Here is a 17,824-nt window from a genome sequence, read left to right as displayed (position 1 = left end):
TTGAAATGCGTACGAAATATCAAATAAACCTAACAAAATTTGATTAAAATGATTAAATTCACGTATTTTGGAAGATGAAAGACTAAATTGGTCAAAAGTTTTGAAATAGACTAATTTCAAGATTAGTTAGGGAAGCAAAAATATATTTAACCCTTTAATTTTTGATATTTTAATTAATGAAATAGTTTTTATGATTCATTAAATGATATGATACTCATGATTATGTGTAGAATTCAGTTCAATTAAAATAAAAATTATAAAACACATTAAAAATTAAGGATTAAACTAAAATCTTTATCTTGCAATGAGAAAAACTAAATTCTGTGACGGGCCGAAAGAACACTGTGAAAACAACTTGCTCAACAAGCTGGGCCTGACGAAAATAAAGCCCGCCATGGATAAAAAGGTAAAAGGCTTATGTTAAATAAATTAATTTCCTTTTTTAACCCGTATGTATATATAGACACACACATGTTATAATTTGAAAATAAATTCAAAGCGCGGGTATAGTTTGCCATTTCGCTCGAAGCAAGGTTCACGTCGATGGCGTCCTCAGAGCTAATAACTACAGAAGTAGAATCCGAAAATCCCCTTTCTTCTCTCATCTACGGTGAGTCGTAACTGCTCCTTCCAGCTTTCATTGTAATAATTCATCCACATTCATGAAATTCGAGGGTTAATAATCTCTGCAAATGCAAGTATTAAACCTAATTGTTAATTCAAACCACGCGTGACGCGATGCGATTTTTCGCTTGTTATGAACTATAATCATTTCGTGTGTTTAATCGTTTTCTGTTTGTTCCGCTGTGCAGAGGTATCTAATGAAGCCCAAGAGATCATGGAGAACATATTTAAGACGATCACGTCAGTTACCTAATCATCGTTGCTTCTTCAATATCAATATTATATCCGTTTTTTTTTTTTCATTACAGTTACTATTTATTCATTACGATTCGGTCAAAACCTGTGATTATTTTATGGTGTTTAATTTAAACGGAGATTTGTTTCTTCTGTGCAGTGAAATCAATCATAGTTCTGCAGTTATAGAAGAGGAGATAGAGAAATGCAAAGGTTCTGCTCTTGAGAGGAAAAGAGCCTTAAACGAAGACAGAGATAACTTTCAAAAAGCTGCTTATGCTGTTCTGGACATGCTCAACAGAGAGTAAAGCGCTCTAGGTATTGTTCTACATTTTTCATTTTTATACATTTTATTCCCATATATCTTGTTTGATTAAGTAGATCGCCACCTGAAACGGAAACGTACCGAAATGAGCAGAGCACATTGTTAATCTCTCTTTAGTTTGATCATTAGAGAATATACAACTCATCATTCTCCCTTATCGCGTTTAATTCTTCTACTTCTGTGCCGTCAGCCATGAGAATTTTGCTTCCTCTTTTTCCGAATTTTCTCTCTGCGTACGCAAGGCTTCAATCAACTTAGTTATCCTATTGAATTTGTGTTACCTCAGTATGTTCAGTTCTATGAATACAAGTGCGAAATCATGATAATTTTTTTGTCCAATATATTTCTGTTGCTGAACGTAAAGGCTTTAAATAATGAGCGCTGTCTGTGTGGAATGCGGGCAAATGAGGGATTTCAGATTATTTTGTGATTAGGTTATTTTCTGTAATTGATGTCATTTAATCATGAAACACTGAGAATCTTTTGTAGGCATGCATGCATGTTAAATGCAATCATACCTGCAGCTCTGAAAATATCTTCTATCGAATTTGGGAGAAGTATGAGCTTTGGCGTTGTTCCATTTCCCATTTTGTTTTCATTGGGATGGTGTCCGTGGATTGTAACTCTAACGGGGACTGGTCTTCTCAGTGGTTTGAAATTTCCTATTTTTCCTGCAATTAGTAAGTAGCATGAGCCTATGCCGTTACTTTAGGTAAGCAGGTAAGTTGATGAATTCCATAGCATGTTCATTTTTTGGACACTGATAAAGCAATGAAAACAAATAAAGCAACCTAGGCTACATTTCGAAATGAAACAAATAAAGGAATGTAAAGATAATGTTACACTGTTTGGGATGTCATCAAATCAGCATCCATATCCACAGACAGAAATGAACATGAAGTTTCTTGGGTTGTCATTTACAGAACCCCCTAGTGTCTGATGATTCTTTTTCTTAATTCTACCGTGTCTAACTACTATAGATTAGACTATTAAAATTTCGTATTGCTGTAACTAGATACTGGATTAAGGCTACCTTCTTTATATGGATCTTGATATCTTGAAACTTCATGGAGTGTGCCCTCATTTTGTTTCAGATGCTGCAAAAACCAGTGCTCATCATATATGAAGCGATTCACATATGTACATTTGGATTACTAGTAGTACATATAGTCTAAAAACCATTGTTCACTCAAAAATAATGTGTTCGGAAAGGCAATTAAAGAGTATGCTGTTGCCATATGTGGCCAAAATTATCATTGATTAATTTGTCATAAATTTTACTTGATGGAGTGTAAATTATATATTTAGGAATTCTTTATTCATTTGCCGGTCTATGATATCTAATGCTTGAGATGTAATATAAAACTATTCTTGTGCTTTTACCCTAAGCTTTCGGGGAGCTGTTGACTTAGTTCCACACGCATGATATAATCAAATCTTCTTTGAGATGTTAACGTGTATCTCAACGGTACATACGGTTCAATTCAAAGAAAGCGATTATCCACGCATCATCAGGTAACTTTAAGGTCCCTTTAGGGAAAAACGACGAAGGGAAGTTTTCTATTTTTATGGGCTTTTCTTCTGTTCTTAATTTATCCAATATATCCTTTCTCAGAAACATGGTTTAAAGAAGGATATTGAAGAGCTTTGGGACTTCCTTGCAGAATTCTGTACTTTGGCAGTCATTGCTCTGTCATATACTAATTGCATATAAGTTTGCCTAAAGTTTTAGCTCTGCCAATGCAACGTTTACCATCCAAGGAGTTTTGTGCATCCTTTTCTTATATTCTATATTTGCGCATTAATTAAATGTATATGCTTCAAAATTAAAGAAATACCTCAAGGTCACCCAGCAATTCCGTTACATAAGATATTTCTTCTAGCACCTTGCCTTTGAGGCCGTTCAAATGCTGAGAATAGAAGAACCAACATCAGCTGGGAAATGTACGAGCATGTTGACGTGTGAATTGAGATACCGATACAAATTTTGGATATAATGAATTGACAATGATATTTGGTTAGTGTTAAAGTGTGCAAATTAATTATTCGGTTGATGAACTTTCAAACCCGAATAAAGTTGTACATGATAGCCTTCCCATCGTCACTAAATGGTTGCACCATCTGCTTGAAGTGATGATGATTGATTCGTATGACCTGGGAGAGCCCTCTACTTCTTACTGTAAAAGGTTGTGGAATATTAAACATCACGCCTATTTCTCCTGCCATGTCTCCAGACTCAAGTTCGAATAAAAACTGAAAAACTTTCACGAGCTCAGTCAAGCAATGCGTGAATTGTTATCTGTGTAGAAACATAGATACTTCTTTTAAATCATTACTATTTATCCTCATTGTAGTAGTTTATGCACTACTCCTTCCATTGACTAGGTATCTAGGAGTTATTACCTCTTTACTTTCTTTTGAATATGTTACATATAGCCTTAAATTAATCACTTGGGAGATCTCATCTTACCTGTTCTGACCCATTATTGTATTTCAACACATCCTGCGGAATAGTTCAGTTAGTTAGCAGTTAAACCTTGTTCAGAGGGTAGGATTTGAATATGCAATAGATGTTTACCAGTGACCCAGATACCAAGATGTACAAATATTTTGGCATCTCATTTTGCAAGATAATGTCAACCTTAGATGGGTAGTATTCTGCCTTCGTTTCTGACACCTGTTTAGTGTCATGATTTCGAATTTAGTTACTGTTGAGATGTTCAGAATATCGCTACCTAGAAGAAAAAAAGAAGAGAACTGGAACAAAAAGTTTTACCAGCTGGGTGATAAAATAATCAGAAACTCCTTTGAATAAATATGCTGTTTCAACTATGTTTCTGAAAAGGTGGTGAGCAATACAGGATCTTATAGTTTTAGGCAGGTCTTCTAACAGTTCTTGCTGCAACTCTGCAGTCTTAAACTTCAATTGCATGTGTGCCAATATTTGCTCCTTTAGTCGTCCCGGGAGTCTATTTTTGTTTGCATACTGTAATATTTTGTTGAAGACATCCCTCTGTGAAGCCTGGAGGTGAAATGTATTAGTTTTTGGCCGGAAAATTATCATTTAACACCAACTTTTATATTTGGCTACCACTTTTTGATTATAAAAAAAATATATAAAAATTCAAAAGAAAATAATAATAATAATATATATAGTTGTTATATGATGGTGTAAAAAGAGGGAGATTGTCAAGCTATCATGATGTTTTGGTATATAACCATTCAGATAAGCCTTTTAGAAGCATGATTACTGCGTTAAGGGTTATATGAAAAGTAAAGCTAAGAGTTAAACGATCATGGAAGTCGTCGTAAGACTTACTACGGCAAAGGTTCCGACAGAGCTATGAACCAACAGAGTTGTCATGTTTCCAATAATATATGCACCGAGGCCGATGTTAAAGAGCATGTAAAAAATGCAGAAAAGCATCTCCGTTAAATTTACTGCATAAAAATCTCCATATCCAACGCTGGTAAGGGTTGAAACAGACCAGTACACAGAATAAGTGTAACCCAACCCGACTCCCAATTCATGAAAGTCCTGTGTTTTGTTCCCTAACCACGTGTGTTTCGGTGTCTTGTGCTCGACAGCCAACCAAAAAAACATGCAGCCTGCGAAGTGTGCTGCAAATAGTGTAACCTGTGACAAAAACAAAATGAACCAACTTACATTAATAAAAATATTGCTAAATGAAGATACGCTCAAAACAGAAGATTTAGAAATTTCCTTACACATATAAGTTTGCAAAATCTTGTCGCAGAATAATTGATTCGTATGTCTTTCTCTAGCCTGGGAAACAGTTTGCAGTTTCAGTTACAAATAGGAAATCCTGATCATTCCTTTTTCTGCTTAATGGATGATTGATAGTACTTGTATAATCTGCAAAACATCTATTTCACATTCCTTATTCTTCTTTATATTTCTTTTTGTCACCTTATCACAACCATATGATCTTCCACACTTTATATTGTCAACCTTATTTATTTACCGGGAGACTTGTAATTAAAAGAAAACATAATAGTTAAAAGATTTAGTATTCTTTTTAAATTTTTTTTTAAGTTTTATAACTTTGGACATTTAATTATAATGTTTTGATATTACATACTTATTTGTTTACTTAAAGACTGAGATCCTTTGACGTACATAAAATTTAGGTTTATTAATTATTTAGACATAGGGTTATAGGCCCATTTGAAGTCTTAGTATAATTCACTTGTAAATAATCTTTAGAAAAATATCATGAAGATATTTTTTAAGGTAGTTATAGGCGTTACTTTCTATTTTAGTTTTATTTGGTTTTGATCTTTGTTTTTTTGACGTGTGAACGGGTTAGAAAATTTTAAGTACTTTTCTATTTATATATTTTTTACTGTTAATAAAAAACGAAGGGGGTTTTTTTATGTTAAAAAAGTACGAAATAAATGAACTAATAGCTTTTATAAGCAATAACTGAATATTATATCTAAACTTATGAGGCCTTTTTAAATTTCACAATTTCAAAATTAGGTGGCACACTTATAGTGAAGTTGCCTGAATGGGATTGATATTTACCAAGTATATAATCAACTAACACACTCCTATAGTCCAATTATATCTTTGCAATTCACTCCCTGAACAAGGAAGAGGTAAATGTATTTCCCACAAAAAAATGAAGAGGTATAAATTTGACTGTTTTTTTATTGTCGTTAGTTGCTTTTTCTTTCGTTCTAACTTCACTTTGTTTGTGAATGTACCTTGCGAAGAGTTCGCTAACACGCCTCAATCTCCAGAGTCTTAGCATAATTAGGAAACCAAATAACTCGCTTCTGCTTGGCTTGCCCGTCAGAATTTGATATATCTGCTCAATTGGCAGAGTGGAGGCTAGATCCATGGTGAAGTGCAACTTTTTGACGTACCTGTTGAAATCAAAATTAAAAAAATTTCCATAAAGAGGACAAAAAATATGGGCCTTTAAAACTGTAAAATGCTAGAACTTCTCCACATGCATGTGAAACCTGAGAGCAATCTTGTTATGATCATGGACGAGGAGATAAGTTGATGTATCGAAGTAAGCCACAAAGAAAGTAAGGATTATGTCAACTGCAAAGAAGGCATCAACAAGGAGATCGACAACGGTCAACAATGACCCAGCTAACAGTTTTCTGAAAGCTAGCTCGAATGGAGATGCCCATGCAGAGTACACTACCAAAGCCACTACCAACGTTTGCCACAATCTACATGTAAATTGCAATTCCATTCCACAATTAATGCATGTATAATATATAATAAACTGAATAACTAATTGTGTGAAGGAAATTAATTAAACACGTACTGATATCTACGGTCATAGGGAGAAATGACGTATTTTCTTAGGTTGGAATAAGGTTCTACATGAAAGATGGGGGTGCCAAATGCTGGAAAGATGGTACTTGAAACAGAGGCCATTTCGTTGCTTGAGCATCTTCTCTCTCGAGACGACATCGACATTCTTTGAGCCAACGTCTGACAAAATGGTTTTCTGATGACAGAGAGATAGAGAGTGATCAACACTTTTCTTGTTATCGACGTTGTTACAGATATGCACAAGGCAAGACCTTGGCTTCTTGTTGAGACTTCAGACTCTCAAAATTATATGTAGTACAACTTAATGACATAATTTAGCACAAAGAGAGCTTTGTATATGGAGCGAGGAGATGCTGTACGGGTGAACCAAGGATGTGTCAACGTGCAGAACATGACAAGACAAAACCTTTTGCTTTTGTAGAGAACTAGAAGAATTACCCATGATTTAAGAATGTTCGTAAAACCAAACACAATGTCAACGGAGTTTTTTCCTATATAAATCTAAACTCCGTCACATATATTTCATATGATTTAATAATGAAATTATCTTAATAATTACGTGATGAACTATTATATTATATTATATACTTTGATAAAATGGTACATAACGGGCATTTCATGACGTAATATCATGGACGTAGCAGACCTCTTTATTGTTCAATTTTTTTAGAAAAAAATCAGTGAAGAGATGGTACCCCAATTAATGGACGTTATTCTAATAGATACTGATTAAAAAAAATGTAAAAGCTGTTTATATATGCTTAAAAAATTGGGAATAGATGCTACCCCAATCACTGACTGTCGTAGAATCAAATTAATGACATCTTTACAACTAACTTTGATACAATGAGAAAAGCTCAAAATTCATGTACAAATATTCTATTCTAAAAGATCCAAATTGTACTGAAAATTTTAGACTTATCTTTCTTAATGTCGTATTAAAAGAGTAACTTTTCTTGGCTGAACGAGAGTCATATTCATTGAGCGTGTAAAAACTTGATGTATCGTTACTCACATTCAGATGGTCTCAAATTCAGTGATTGTTTGAGATTCAAGGATAAAATAGGACCAATTTCTGCGTAGGGCATGTGATGATTTATTTCCCACCAATCTTTCAAACCTGGCAACGATAGCAATACCAGGCAGATGCTGGACGAACTTGGATGTTGTATGTACCTCAAGATCAATAAACCAACTTCAACTGTGAAATCAATGACACAAAAGGAGATATTTTTTATTTTTTCAATAATCACGGGTAAACAATTGCTTTGGTTAATTCCACTTCTCCCGATAAATGGCTATGATCTAACTCCAGCTTTCTCTGTTGAATAAATAAACCAAAAGATGCGCTTTGGACACTCAGATTCTTCTAGCAATAGGTTACATGTATTGAGCCAACCATTGCTTACACATATCAAGCACGGGAAGTGCATTTGCATGCAGTGCCTGCACGAAGAATGATAGCAAGTTAAGAGAAATAGAACGTTTTATTTTCAGAAATACATGTCTACAGGCCATTAAAATACTATGTCAAGTTCACCCATGATGAAAAGAAAATTCTTGATAAGTAATGTGCAGGTGGTATTGATAACCCAGGGCAAGTACTAGCCTACCAAATAAAAGGAGCTGTAGGATCCATCAAGTCAAAGAAATGTATTTTTCTCAATTTTTCAGTTCATTGGATGCATTATAGGAAGTTGAGAGAAAAAAAAAAGATGACAAGAACAAGTCCCTAGACATTGAATGTAGCATCAGGTTCTTTCCAATGAGATTCGAGGGACTTCCTCCTTTATCACTGAGAATTTTCCTCAAGTGATTGCCGATTAGAAGTCAGATGCATAACAAATTGTTAATTTTTTAAAAGTTAATATATGAAATCTTAGTAGAAAGACACGGCAATGGAAGAGAAGGATATACGGTATACAATGATACACAATAACATGACCATTTTATTGATAAGTTTGGTATAGTATATAACAGAAGAAATAAATAAGGGTGGTGTGCCCAGCAGTTTTTGGGAAGGAAAAGTTTAGAAGAATTGTAGGGAGTGAGGTTCTCGCGAACAACCTCAGTGGGAGAATACTTTGTTAACATTGGTAGGAGCGGAATTGGAGTAAAGCAATAAAACATTACAAGAGAGTCTTGTATTTCCAATTCTTAATACGCAGTTCTATCAACTAGAGCATCGGTCTTGGTACTGTGGTGATTGTGTGGGGGGTTATGGTCAATACCAGGATGGAATCCAGATTGGACGCATTAGAAAGCATGTTCCAAGAAGTTCTTCGACAAAGAGAAAGCGGAAAATGAACAACATGAGTGGTTTCAGAGGTTGGAAAATCTAATCAGTGGTCTTACAGTGGTGGTTGAAAAAATGTCGTGCAGTTTGAAATCCATGGCAGATCATAAAATAATAACAACACGAACGGATGAAGGGAAGAAGAAGAAGCGTTACAACCACAAAGTCATAATAATCCATCCTAATTGTCAGTCAATCATTATTTTCCAGTTCATAATTTAAGAAATGAAAAAGCACAATTTCTATTAACTGGGTGGTACAGTTAGAAAACGCTATGAATAATGCGAATCCAAACTTGGAAGTGGCTTGTAACATGCCGGAGTCAAAGATAGAAAACAGTACCAATGTTAGATAATCCATGTGAAACTAGTAGAATGAATCAACCTTGACGCAACAGATGAGGTTAATCAGAATATCCGACCACTCAATCAGAATACCAGATTTATTATTAATTGAAAGACATGTAATTCCGAAGTTCGAATATGAAAATTTAGAATACACACACATATGTAGGGTATTCAATCCAAGCTAATATGTATTTGAAGGTTAGGATTCAGTGTAGATGTTAGGTTAATCCCCATAACTAACTACAAATGGGGATTATCTAACAGTAAACCTCAATTGGCTAGCTGATTAGTTAAGTTTCCATTTGGAAAGTTACTAAAAAAGAAATCAAAGGATGAGGATAAAATAGATAGATAGTTTACCTGATGCGCAACATATTGAACATCAGCCACACTACCACTCCTTGAAGCAATTTGAAATGCACTTTTTAATCGACCACAAACAACACAAGCAAGAACCTTCCTGCATGACCAATTCAAAAATAAAGCAAAACATGTTACAGCGGTGAATTTGATGGACACTCAGTTCAGGGCAGTTGTGAAAGTTGTGTAGAAAATAAATTAGAAAACAGTTCTGCATTAGAAATTCTAGAATTATGTGTACACAATAACTGGGTACAGTTACTTCTATGTTTTATTATATTAGAAATTGAAGGATGACATAGTTATAGAAAATAACAGCTAGTAGTTATGTAATAGGAATAGCTGATGGAATGCTGTGTAATCGGGGAGTGTGAAGTCTATTGTTTGTAGTTTGTAGACAGAGAACACTCTTTGTAGGAGACTTTGTCTCTGGGACAGCAGGGTATTGCTGCACTGTATGTGACAGGAGACTTTAGTTTCTGAACTATCAGTGTATCGCTGTATTGTGTGATCAGTGTTCTATATTATATATTTTTTTACTTTATCAATTGGTGTTCTATCAGAATAAATACAAAGAAAAGCCTATGGAGAAGGCACCTGGCATCATGTATTGAGAGCATTATAGTTAGAAACTGTTTGTCTAGTTCTCTTTCGAAAAATGGCAGTAGATATAAGACTTTCAAAATTTTGCCATTAAATCTTCTAGGGAATGAAGATAGATTATAAAAATATCAAAGATTTTCTATATAAAAGTCCCCCGCCCCCCCCCCCCCCCAAAAAATATAGGAGGTGCATGAAGAAAAATAGATAAAAGCCCTCACCTGTGGCTGCTAGTTAACATGTCTATCAGACGGTCTGGACGCTCTTTATGCTTATTAGCATATACATTTATTGCGGCACCTAACACCTGCATCATTGAAAACGTTCAAAATATTTCTTTAAGATAAGTTCCCTTGTTACAATAGATAGAATTCCCTCTTGTAACAGGACCAAGAATCACTAATAATAAACCATAAGCTCAAGTGATTAGAAAAAGCAAATTTTAGCCTCCTAACCTGTTTTGACAGTATAAAGCTCATGTCTATATAGGACTCTACGAACCTACTTTTCACAGTCAAGTTTCATCATTAACAGAACAATAATCTAAAACAATTTTAATAAAGAGGGTGGTAGACGGATCATTGACAAGAAACAGAAAGATAACCCTATCTGTAGAAAAGGACTGTTGGATATGAGAGGACAAAAAAGAGAACAAGGTCAGAAATAGGATTTTTTTTTTTAATATTGTTTTAAGAGGTGATATGTAATGTGGAGGCAGTTATTAAACTTTTAGTTCGCGTGCTCTATATATGGAGCAAAAGTGTAATACAATTCAAATATTAACATATCCTAATCTTAAAATCAAACTGAAAAGGTCCTAAAATCTAAATGTTAAGAATATTATTTTGTAAACAATTCCTAAATTTCGAAACAACAAAATTTCCTACAACCAAATTATTTAAATCCAAATTACGTAAATTTAGGCATATACTTTCAACAGGATGAAAGGGACTGAAGGAATGGAGAATTTGGTTGGGTCAGAAAAATGACTAACAGTATGGAAAGTTGGAAAGACAGAATTGGAGAATCATGGGCAGAATAACAAGAGGAATGATATTGGAGAGGAGCTGAAATATGAGGAAATCATCAAAGAATTTGGGAAGGAGGAAGCCTTTGGCCTGGAGGAGTGGCACTATGTCTGGTGTCCAATCTTATTTTCCATGTTCTTTTTTGTTTCCGCTTTCCCCAGTATGCCATGCTGTATGTTTTGGGATTGTTTGTTACAGAACCTTTCTAGTGTAAGGAGCTGAGCTCCATTTTTAGAAGTGGAATTTTGAATATTTAGGTCTATAAATCTGGTAGAATCAAACACATGCTATAAGATTTATAGTCATTGAACTTTTGAGACACATTATTAAATCATTAAACTAAAATAAAAAAAAAAATTTAAGAGTACTAGAAAAAAAAAAATTAGGATTACCTGATCCCAGTCATCGTCATCTATTGTACCCTTGATGTTTCTAAAGAATTCTGTCAATTGGCTGCCTCTTTTTCTCTCAGCAAGAGATGCAGCAACGCCAGCATATATATCAACAGCTGCACGATACAATGAAAAAACCTAGATAAGTATGCTGAAAAACTTTGTGGAGCTAAAAAACAAGAAAACAGAGCCAGATTGTAAAGAAAGAAAAATCAATGTAACCAGGAAGATTGAATTCATAGATCAATTGGAATGCCAAATCAAAATTCTTCTCGACAAGAACCTCTGCAATTTTACATCTTCGTCTGAAATTTCAAAAAGATCACGAGCATTTGTAATAATTGTCATTATGTGAATAGCAATACTACATATCACAACAGAAACATGTAAAAGCATGTAGTATAGACAGTGGAAAGATCCATATAGCATTCTACAGTTAACTTAAGCAGTCTTTAAGAACACTATAATCACAGTTGACCCTATCATTATCAAATGACTTCAAAATACTTGAGAAGAAAGATAAAAACTATATCTTGTCATCTAAACACTTTTGTGTTTTAACCAAACAGTATAGCTTCTAGGATAGATGCTTTATAAAATGGTATCGAATCACGTAGTTATTAGTTTAACCCCCATTCTTCTATATAATAAGTTAATTTCAGCAAATGTTGTCCATGCTAACTATTTCACAAACATTCATGTGCTATCACCCACACTTTTTTACAGTGAACTTTAAAAAAATTGAACTAACCCCATTAAAGAGGAATGGATAGTCGAAGTTGCTAAATAAAACTTAAAATTGAACAAACCTAAAAGTTTCTGGATCATTTGGATTCCCAAAAAGTGAATGCTTCCACTGTGGTCCTTCCGAGTCATTAAAGGATTTAACAACTTCAACCTACAAAATACAACAAATCTGCATAACCATAGGCTTTCACAATCCATTCTTCATCAAAATATATTGAAGAGCAGAAAAATTAAAACTAAAACGAATTATTTGAGAACTCTAATTCAAAGAAGAAAACATACCATGAAATTTCTATTAATAAGAAATAATGCCTTGAATCAAAGCTTACCAAAAAAAATAGTCGACAACTAAGCAGCCACATATATTTACATGTCCATTACCGTATAGCCACATTTACTCTTAGAAGTTGATAGTTAAACCATTTAGAATTCAGTATTGGATTTGGGCATATCTGATTACCTGGATTGATACCCGAGCAGAAAATTTTACAAGACCTTCTTCTGTAAGCTTTTCAGATGCACTTTTTCCTCTAACACCTTTTGTTACAAGCTTAGTAGATTCCCCACCTTTATGCCTTGCAGACAATCCTTCGTCAAAGTGCATCTATATCAATAACCAGAGAAACAAAGAGTTATTAACAAATAATAACATAAGTTAAACAAGATTATTATAATTGCTATAATTAAATGTCTTTTTATGATTTGTTGCATTATTTTCTAGGTAAATTTATAAGAATTTACAAGTAAAAGGATCAGAGGACAGAAGTTGAAGGCTTCTTTTGACTTTGTAAGTCGAATAAGAAGGTTGTCTGCACAAGAAAGAATGCTTGCCCTTTCGTCTATAACTCCCAAACTCCTCTTCTTGTCCGTTGTTCAGTTTATGACATCTCATGTAATCCAGGAGCATCATTAACCATTTAATAACTATCTTTGTGACTAAAAAATGCTTTAACTTAAGTTCTGCATCTACTAACAGGATATACCTCGAAAGATCTCATCCTTCTTTCCAAAAAAAAAAATCTATTTAAGGGTGAATCTATATTGGTACTTCAAAAAAATCAACCTCCATATGTTAGCAACAAATAGTAATATCTAGCTGGATAAGTTAACTGTAACTTCTCCTTGAATTAGTCTTCAATGAACCAAGCACAATTCCAGATTATGTCCCATAATGATGTCCTTTTGCCTTCTTTAAATGTAATGTTCTTCCTTGTAACAAGGTGCTCAAAACAAAGCATGTAGAATGTACTTGAAGAAAAAAAGAAGGTACTTAGAAAAGTAAGCCAATTATTACTTATAAATTTAACAAAATAAGCATTGTTAAAGATTTCACATTGATTAGACATATGACCTAAAATACACTTCCTAAAAACCATAAATGTATTGCGCATGCTGAAAAGTCAGTATGCTATCTTTGCCTTTTATTTTATCAAATTATGGACATACCTTGGCATGTTCCAAATGTCTAATGGCTTCCTCTAGTGAAGAAGAATTCACAAACAACTGAATGCAACACAGTCCAGCAGCAACATGGTCCATTTTGATTACCTGAGTATTGTACATCATTAGAAACTAAAAAGATCCCCATAAAAAAAAATTTAAAAAGTCACAACACGTATGAAAGCCTGTTATTGTGGTGATGAAATATTTTGTTCCATGCAGATAATATAAGTTACACAAACAATGTAGTTTTGCTCCATGCACGAAACTGCGTTCTAGTTGACAACCTCTTTCCTTGCTTGCATAAGATTGTGTATAAAGGAGGTCATGTGTTTATGCATTTTTTTATGAATTGCTGTGGATATTAGGTCTGAGATTTACGGATATATCTCAAGAAGTCTCTTATCTTTGCGGGCATTGGCACTGACTTGCAGTCAAACTGAAAAACATGTATAGGTTCTCATGTTGTCCAAGAAAGTATTTCTAAAGATGTTTTACACTCTTGGGCCAAACATTGGTTAACCATTGCGTTTTGAATTATAGGACAGAATAAGAACTTAATGATCACTGACAAGAACCATACTAAATGGAAACTAAAAAAGTAAAGGAAACTTGTTACAGGACCCAAGAGAATTTTGGAAAAAAGAGCAAAGAATCCGAGCATATAACTCTAAATGATCTTTTGTGTTCCAAATGAAAAATGCAGACACTATGCTCTCCAAAGATAAAGGGCAGACACAGTAAAATTTTATAATGACTCATTACTTGATAATTACCTGAAACCTGTATAAATAATTGAAATGCTTGTGAGTTTCACAATAGAGGCAAATCCGGGCAAGGGCTGTCATTGTATACTGATTCACCGCTGCATCCTGAGATTCAGTTGATGACATTCTAGTTGAAAGGACTTCCTCCAAAATAGGCATAGCACCATAACCAATGCACAATTCACACAGATCATCAATTGTTCCATAATCAGTTGCCAAAGAATCTAGTCGTTGGGGGGATGAAGAAGACACTCCACTTGTTATTGATGGTTGTGGTGGTGGGGGAACTTCATCAGGGGGAAAGAACAAGAAGCAAGCATCATGGTAGTGACCATGCCTAAACATAAAGCCAAGCAAATGCTGGCGTGCATACTGCAAAATTTGAAACAACCATCAGGGAATCCAAAAGTTGCAAGCAAATTATAAAGAACACAAGTCCCATATGGCTTAGAGACTGCCAAAATAGAGAATATAAGTGGGAACAATTTTCATCTTATAAGCTGGTTTTGTATGGTTAAGTTAAATTCACTGTGTAATATGGTATCAAAATCATTCAAGGAGTCACTTAACATGTCATCCTCATATTAAGCTCAATACTGCTAGACATAATGGATGATGCAATAGGATAAATCCAAGTGGAGACAATTCTCGTTTTACAAGTTGATTTTATAAGGTTGAATTAGGCCTAAACTACTTTAGTCCCAATAATATATATATATATATATATATATATATATATATATATATATATATATATATAAGCATGTTTTTATCACCTATAAGATGAACTTATTTTTGGTTTGGTCTGTAAAATATTTTTCTTTGGCTTTTAATCCCTCCAATCTAAAGTAACTATTTGTGGTTTCTAAAGTTCTTTTTAAGGTTGATGGATAACATTTAGTTTAGGCATCCAGAAATTTTTTTAACATATTGCATGTTGGCATGGACCACAGCTCTATCAAGTGTTACTTATGAACAGTTACCTGACCTTCCACTAAACACAAATATTGGATGACATTAGGGACCAAAAGCAAATTTCAAGCTTTATAGGGATGAAAACCGAAAAAAAAAAATTTTACTAGGATGAAATCAAAGCAAATTTTACAGGACCTAAATACATATTTAAGCCATATATATACAAGATTATCAATGGAGGCATAAGGCCAAATTTTGGCATATAAACACAACTGAAAACCCTAAGGCACCACCACAGCGAGCCTTGGGTCACAAATTGTCACACAATACCATTATGGTGGAGTAACACAAATATATTAAAAGCATGGATTAGTCAAACTTTTTAAATTTTAGTTTAACAATAAAAAAAGGTAGAATAAAGACTTCCTACACAAGCCCAAAATCTACATACATTTTTAAAAATAATGTGTAGCTATTATAATTTGACAAAATATTAAGCAAACTGTGACGTTATGAGAGCATTTGTGATCCATTTATTGAGATACAAGGGAGAGTTATTCTCACCTCTTTTAAGTAATTAACACATTCAGCATATCTAGCATTATCCAGGTTACTCCGAGGACCATCTTCAAAGTCTCGACTATACACAGAATTACTATTTGCAGACAGTTGTGAACGCCTTGACCTCTCAGAACGGGGGAATGTTGATGGCATGTATAAGATGTTGAGATATGAATCAGCAGAAAGAGAATCATCCAAGATTGTGGGTGCACTTTTAGCCAGGTGTTCATACCTGAAGCAAAAACGTAGTCAGATTTTACTTATGTGCAGTGTAAAGGATCCAGAGGAGCCATTTTTAACCATTACTCCTTCCTTTTCCCAGCAAGCAATAATCACAATCAATACTTTTAAAAAACTGACCAGCTTTACCAGTCAGAAGTGAAAGCATAAACATGTTTAGGATTTTACTTGAGTACAACAAAACATGTACCAAGACATCAGATAACTTTTTTTGTAAAATTAGCAGCAAAAACCCAGATATCCAAACATCTAGTTATCTAATTATCTGAACAACACCTTTAACCAAAAAGATAAAATAAATTTGAATAGGGAACACAATGCAAATATATGATACAAATATAGAGACATTCTTGACTCTTGACTATGATATACCAATAAAAGCTCGAGCACATTGCAGCAAAAAGAAATATAACATGAATGCATAACATCTTACATAGAACGAACAGCTGAAACATCAACTGGGGGGCCACCTTCAATTGTATTAATAATGTCTAGAATAACTGGTCCAGGGTCACCCTTGTGCAACTGAAGAGCTTGCCTGAAATGAGATAAATATATAATTTGTATATCCCCTTGTCCTAAATACATATGTAATATTTATCTGTGTTTGAGTCCTGACACTAAAATTGATTCAAAGCTTTAACGATGAACTAGCAAAGGCAAAATCACCAGAAAAAGGTTAACATACTTAAATTTCACACGAGCATGTCCATAGCGCTCCATCCGAATTAATGCATGACCCCATGCATTCCACACTGGGAAGACATCAATCTAAAGGGCAATATTCTTTCTTTAAAACCCATAATAACATAAATCAAGCACTTCTAGTACATTAAAGAGTAAGACTGGTAGGCAGGAGATTTGTTTACCTTACACTTTTTGCAAGTATAAACAGCCATGCTGTACCGTTCCTCTGCAACCAATCTGTCACGAAGACGGGCAGATGAGTCTCCATCAGCTATGTCATCAAGAGAAGCTGCAATCCCTGATCCCAAAAGGCTTTGGAGCAGCTCTGCGCGACCCAGCCAGATATCTGCCTGTGACAAGATTTCAGAAAGCTCATCTGTGGATTGACTACCCACACTGGAGCTACCAGCATCAGATGATGTGTCATCGGTATTTCTTTCCCAATTACTTGCCAATTCACTACCACCTGCAAGTTTTCTTAGCAATGATTTGGCATAAAGTAGACCCTGTAAATTTAACATTAGATTAATTACATTTTTATTACAAGAAAATGATAATGATGGACATTCACAGCAATTCCGACAACTTACTGTGCAAGTAAAGCATTTACATATGTTACCTAAGACCCATCGTTATTAACCACAGATAAAACCTAAAATCAATAAATTACTCTATTCCCATTAAATACCTGGACAAATGTTTCTGTGGCATGATATGCTCGCCCAATTGTTTCCATAGATGCATTCTCAGGCAACTGCTGAGAATTCAAGACATTCTTCATTTGATTAATGCACAAGTCAAGGGCAATTTTGGCGGACACTAATTCATCAGAGCAAAGAGCAAGCAGTGCCTATGGAGTGGAAACCCAAGGAGTCAGCAGAAACGAAATGAGACATATTGTATGAAGACACTAAGCAACTACAATCGCTTCAATTATCACT

General features: G+C 34.3%; 3 protein-coding genes across 7 annotated transcripts in view; 1 reads left to right on the top strand and 2 right to left on the bottom strand.

Moving 5' to 3' along the window:
* Nucleotides 1-499: 499 nt before the first annotated feature.
* Nucleotides 500-2,994, top strand: LOC114163020. Its single transcript, XM_028047065.1, has 4 exons — nucleotides 500-610; nucleotides 813-864; nucleotides 1,019-1,176; nucleotides 2,278-2,994. The coding sequence occupies exons 1-3, from the start codon at nucleotides 544-546 to the stop codon at nucleotides 1,164-1,166; spliced, it is 267 nt and encodes an 88-aa protein (XP_027902866.1). The 5' UTR covers nucleotides 500-543; the 3' UTR covers nucleotides 1,167-1,176; nucleotides 2,278-2,994.
* LOC114163021 (potassium channel KAT3) lies at nucleotides 1,183-6,661 on the bottom strand. The gene is made up of 13 exons (XM_028047066.1): nucleotides 6,493-6,661; nucleotides 6,176-6,394; nucleotides 5,915-6,076; nucleotides 4,913-4,970; nucleotides 4,503-4,820; nucleotides 3,960-4,196; nucleotides 3,762-3,860; nucleotides 3,654-3,686; nucleotides 3,251-3,436; nucleotides 3,022-3,093; nucleotides 2,217-2,295; nucleotides 1,702-1,854; nucleotides 1,183-1,412 (listed from the first exon to the last, which is right to left on the bottom strand). Exons 1-13 carry the CDS (start codon nucleotides 6,645-6,647, stop codon nucleotides 1,309-1,311), a joined length of 1,875 nt encoding a protein of 624 aa, XP_027902867.1. The 5' UTR covers nucleotides 6,648-6,661; the 3' UTR covers nucleotides 1,183-1,308.
* A 571-nt stretch (nucleotides 6,662-7,232) lies between these two features.
* Nucleotides 7,233-17,824, bottom strand: part of LOC114163864 — a 36,549-nt gene continuing 25,957 nt past the window's right edge. For all 5 annotated transcript variants that reach the window (XM_028048228.1, XM_028048229.1, XM_028048230.1 and 2 more), the window contains 14 exons: nucleotides 17,572-17,733; nucleotides 17,066-17,389; nucleotides 16,885-16,967; nucleotides 16,630-16,734; nucleotides 15,960-16,188; nucleotides 14,490-14,852; nucleotides 13,720-13,821; nucleotides 12,734-12,877; nucleotides 12,336-12,424; nucleotides 11,749-11,831; nucleotides 11,527-11,642; nucleotides 10,328-10,413; nucleotides 9,507-9,606; nucleotides 7,233-7,949 (listed from right to left, as the gene is read on the bottom strand). In XM_028048228.1, the coding sequence (XP_027904029.1) occupies nucleotides 7,884-7,949; nucleotides 9,507-9,606; nucleotides 10,328-10,413; nucleotides 11,527-11,642; nucleotides 11,749-11,831; nucleotides 12,336-12,424; nucleotides 12,734-12,877; nucleotides 13,720-13,821; nucleotides 14,490-14,852; nucleotides 15,960-16,188; nucleotides 16,630-16,734; nucleotides 16,885-16,967; nucleotides 17,066-17,389; nucleotides 17,572-17,733 (2,052 nt within the window). In that variant the 3' untranslated portion in view covers nucleotides 7,233-7,883. The remainder of the gene's footprint in view (nucleotides 7,950-9,506; nucleotides 9,607-10,327; nucleotides 10,414-11,526; nucleotides 11,643-11,748; nucleotides 11,832-12,335; nucleotides 12,425-12,733; nucleotides 12,878-13,719; nucleotides 13,822-14,489; nucleotides 14,853-15,959; nucleotides 16,189-16,629; nucleotides 16,735-16,884; nucleotides 16,968-17,065; nucleotides 17,390-17,571; nucleotides 17,734-17,824) is intronic.

The sequence above is a fragment of the Vigna unguiculata genome, chromosome 9 (genome assembly GCF_004118075.2).
Source record: "Vigna unguiculata cultivar IT97K-499-35 chromosome 9, ASM411807v1, whole genome shotgun sequence".
In the NCBI taxonomy this organism is placed as follows: Eukaryota; Viridiplantae; Streptophyta; class Magnoliopsida; order Fabales; family Fabaceae; genus Vigna; species Vigna unguiculata.
This window is presented reverse-complemented; position numbering and strand designations above follow the sequence as displayed.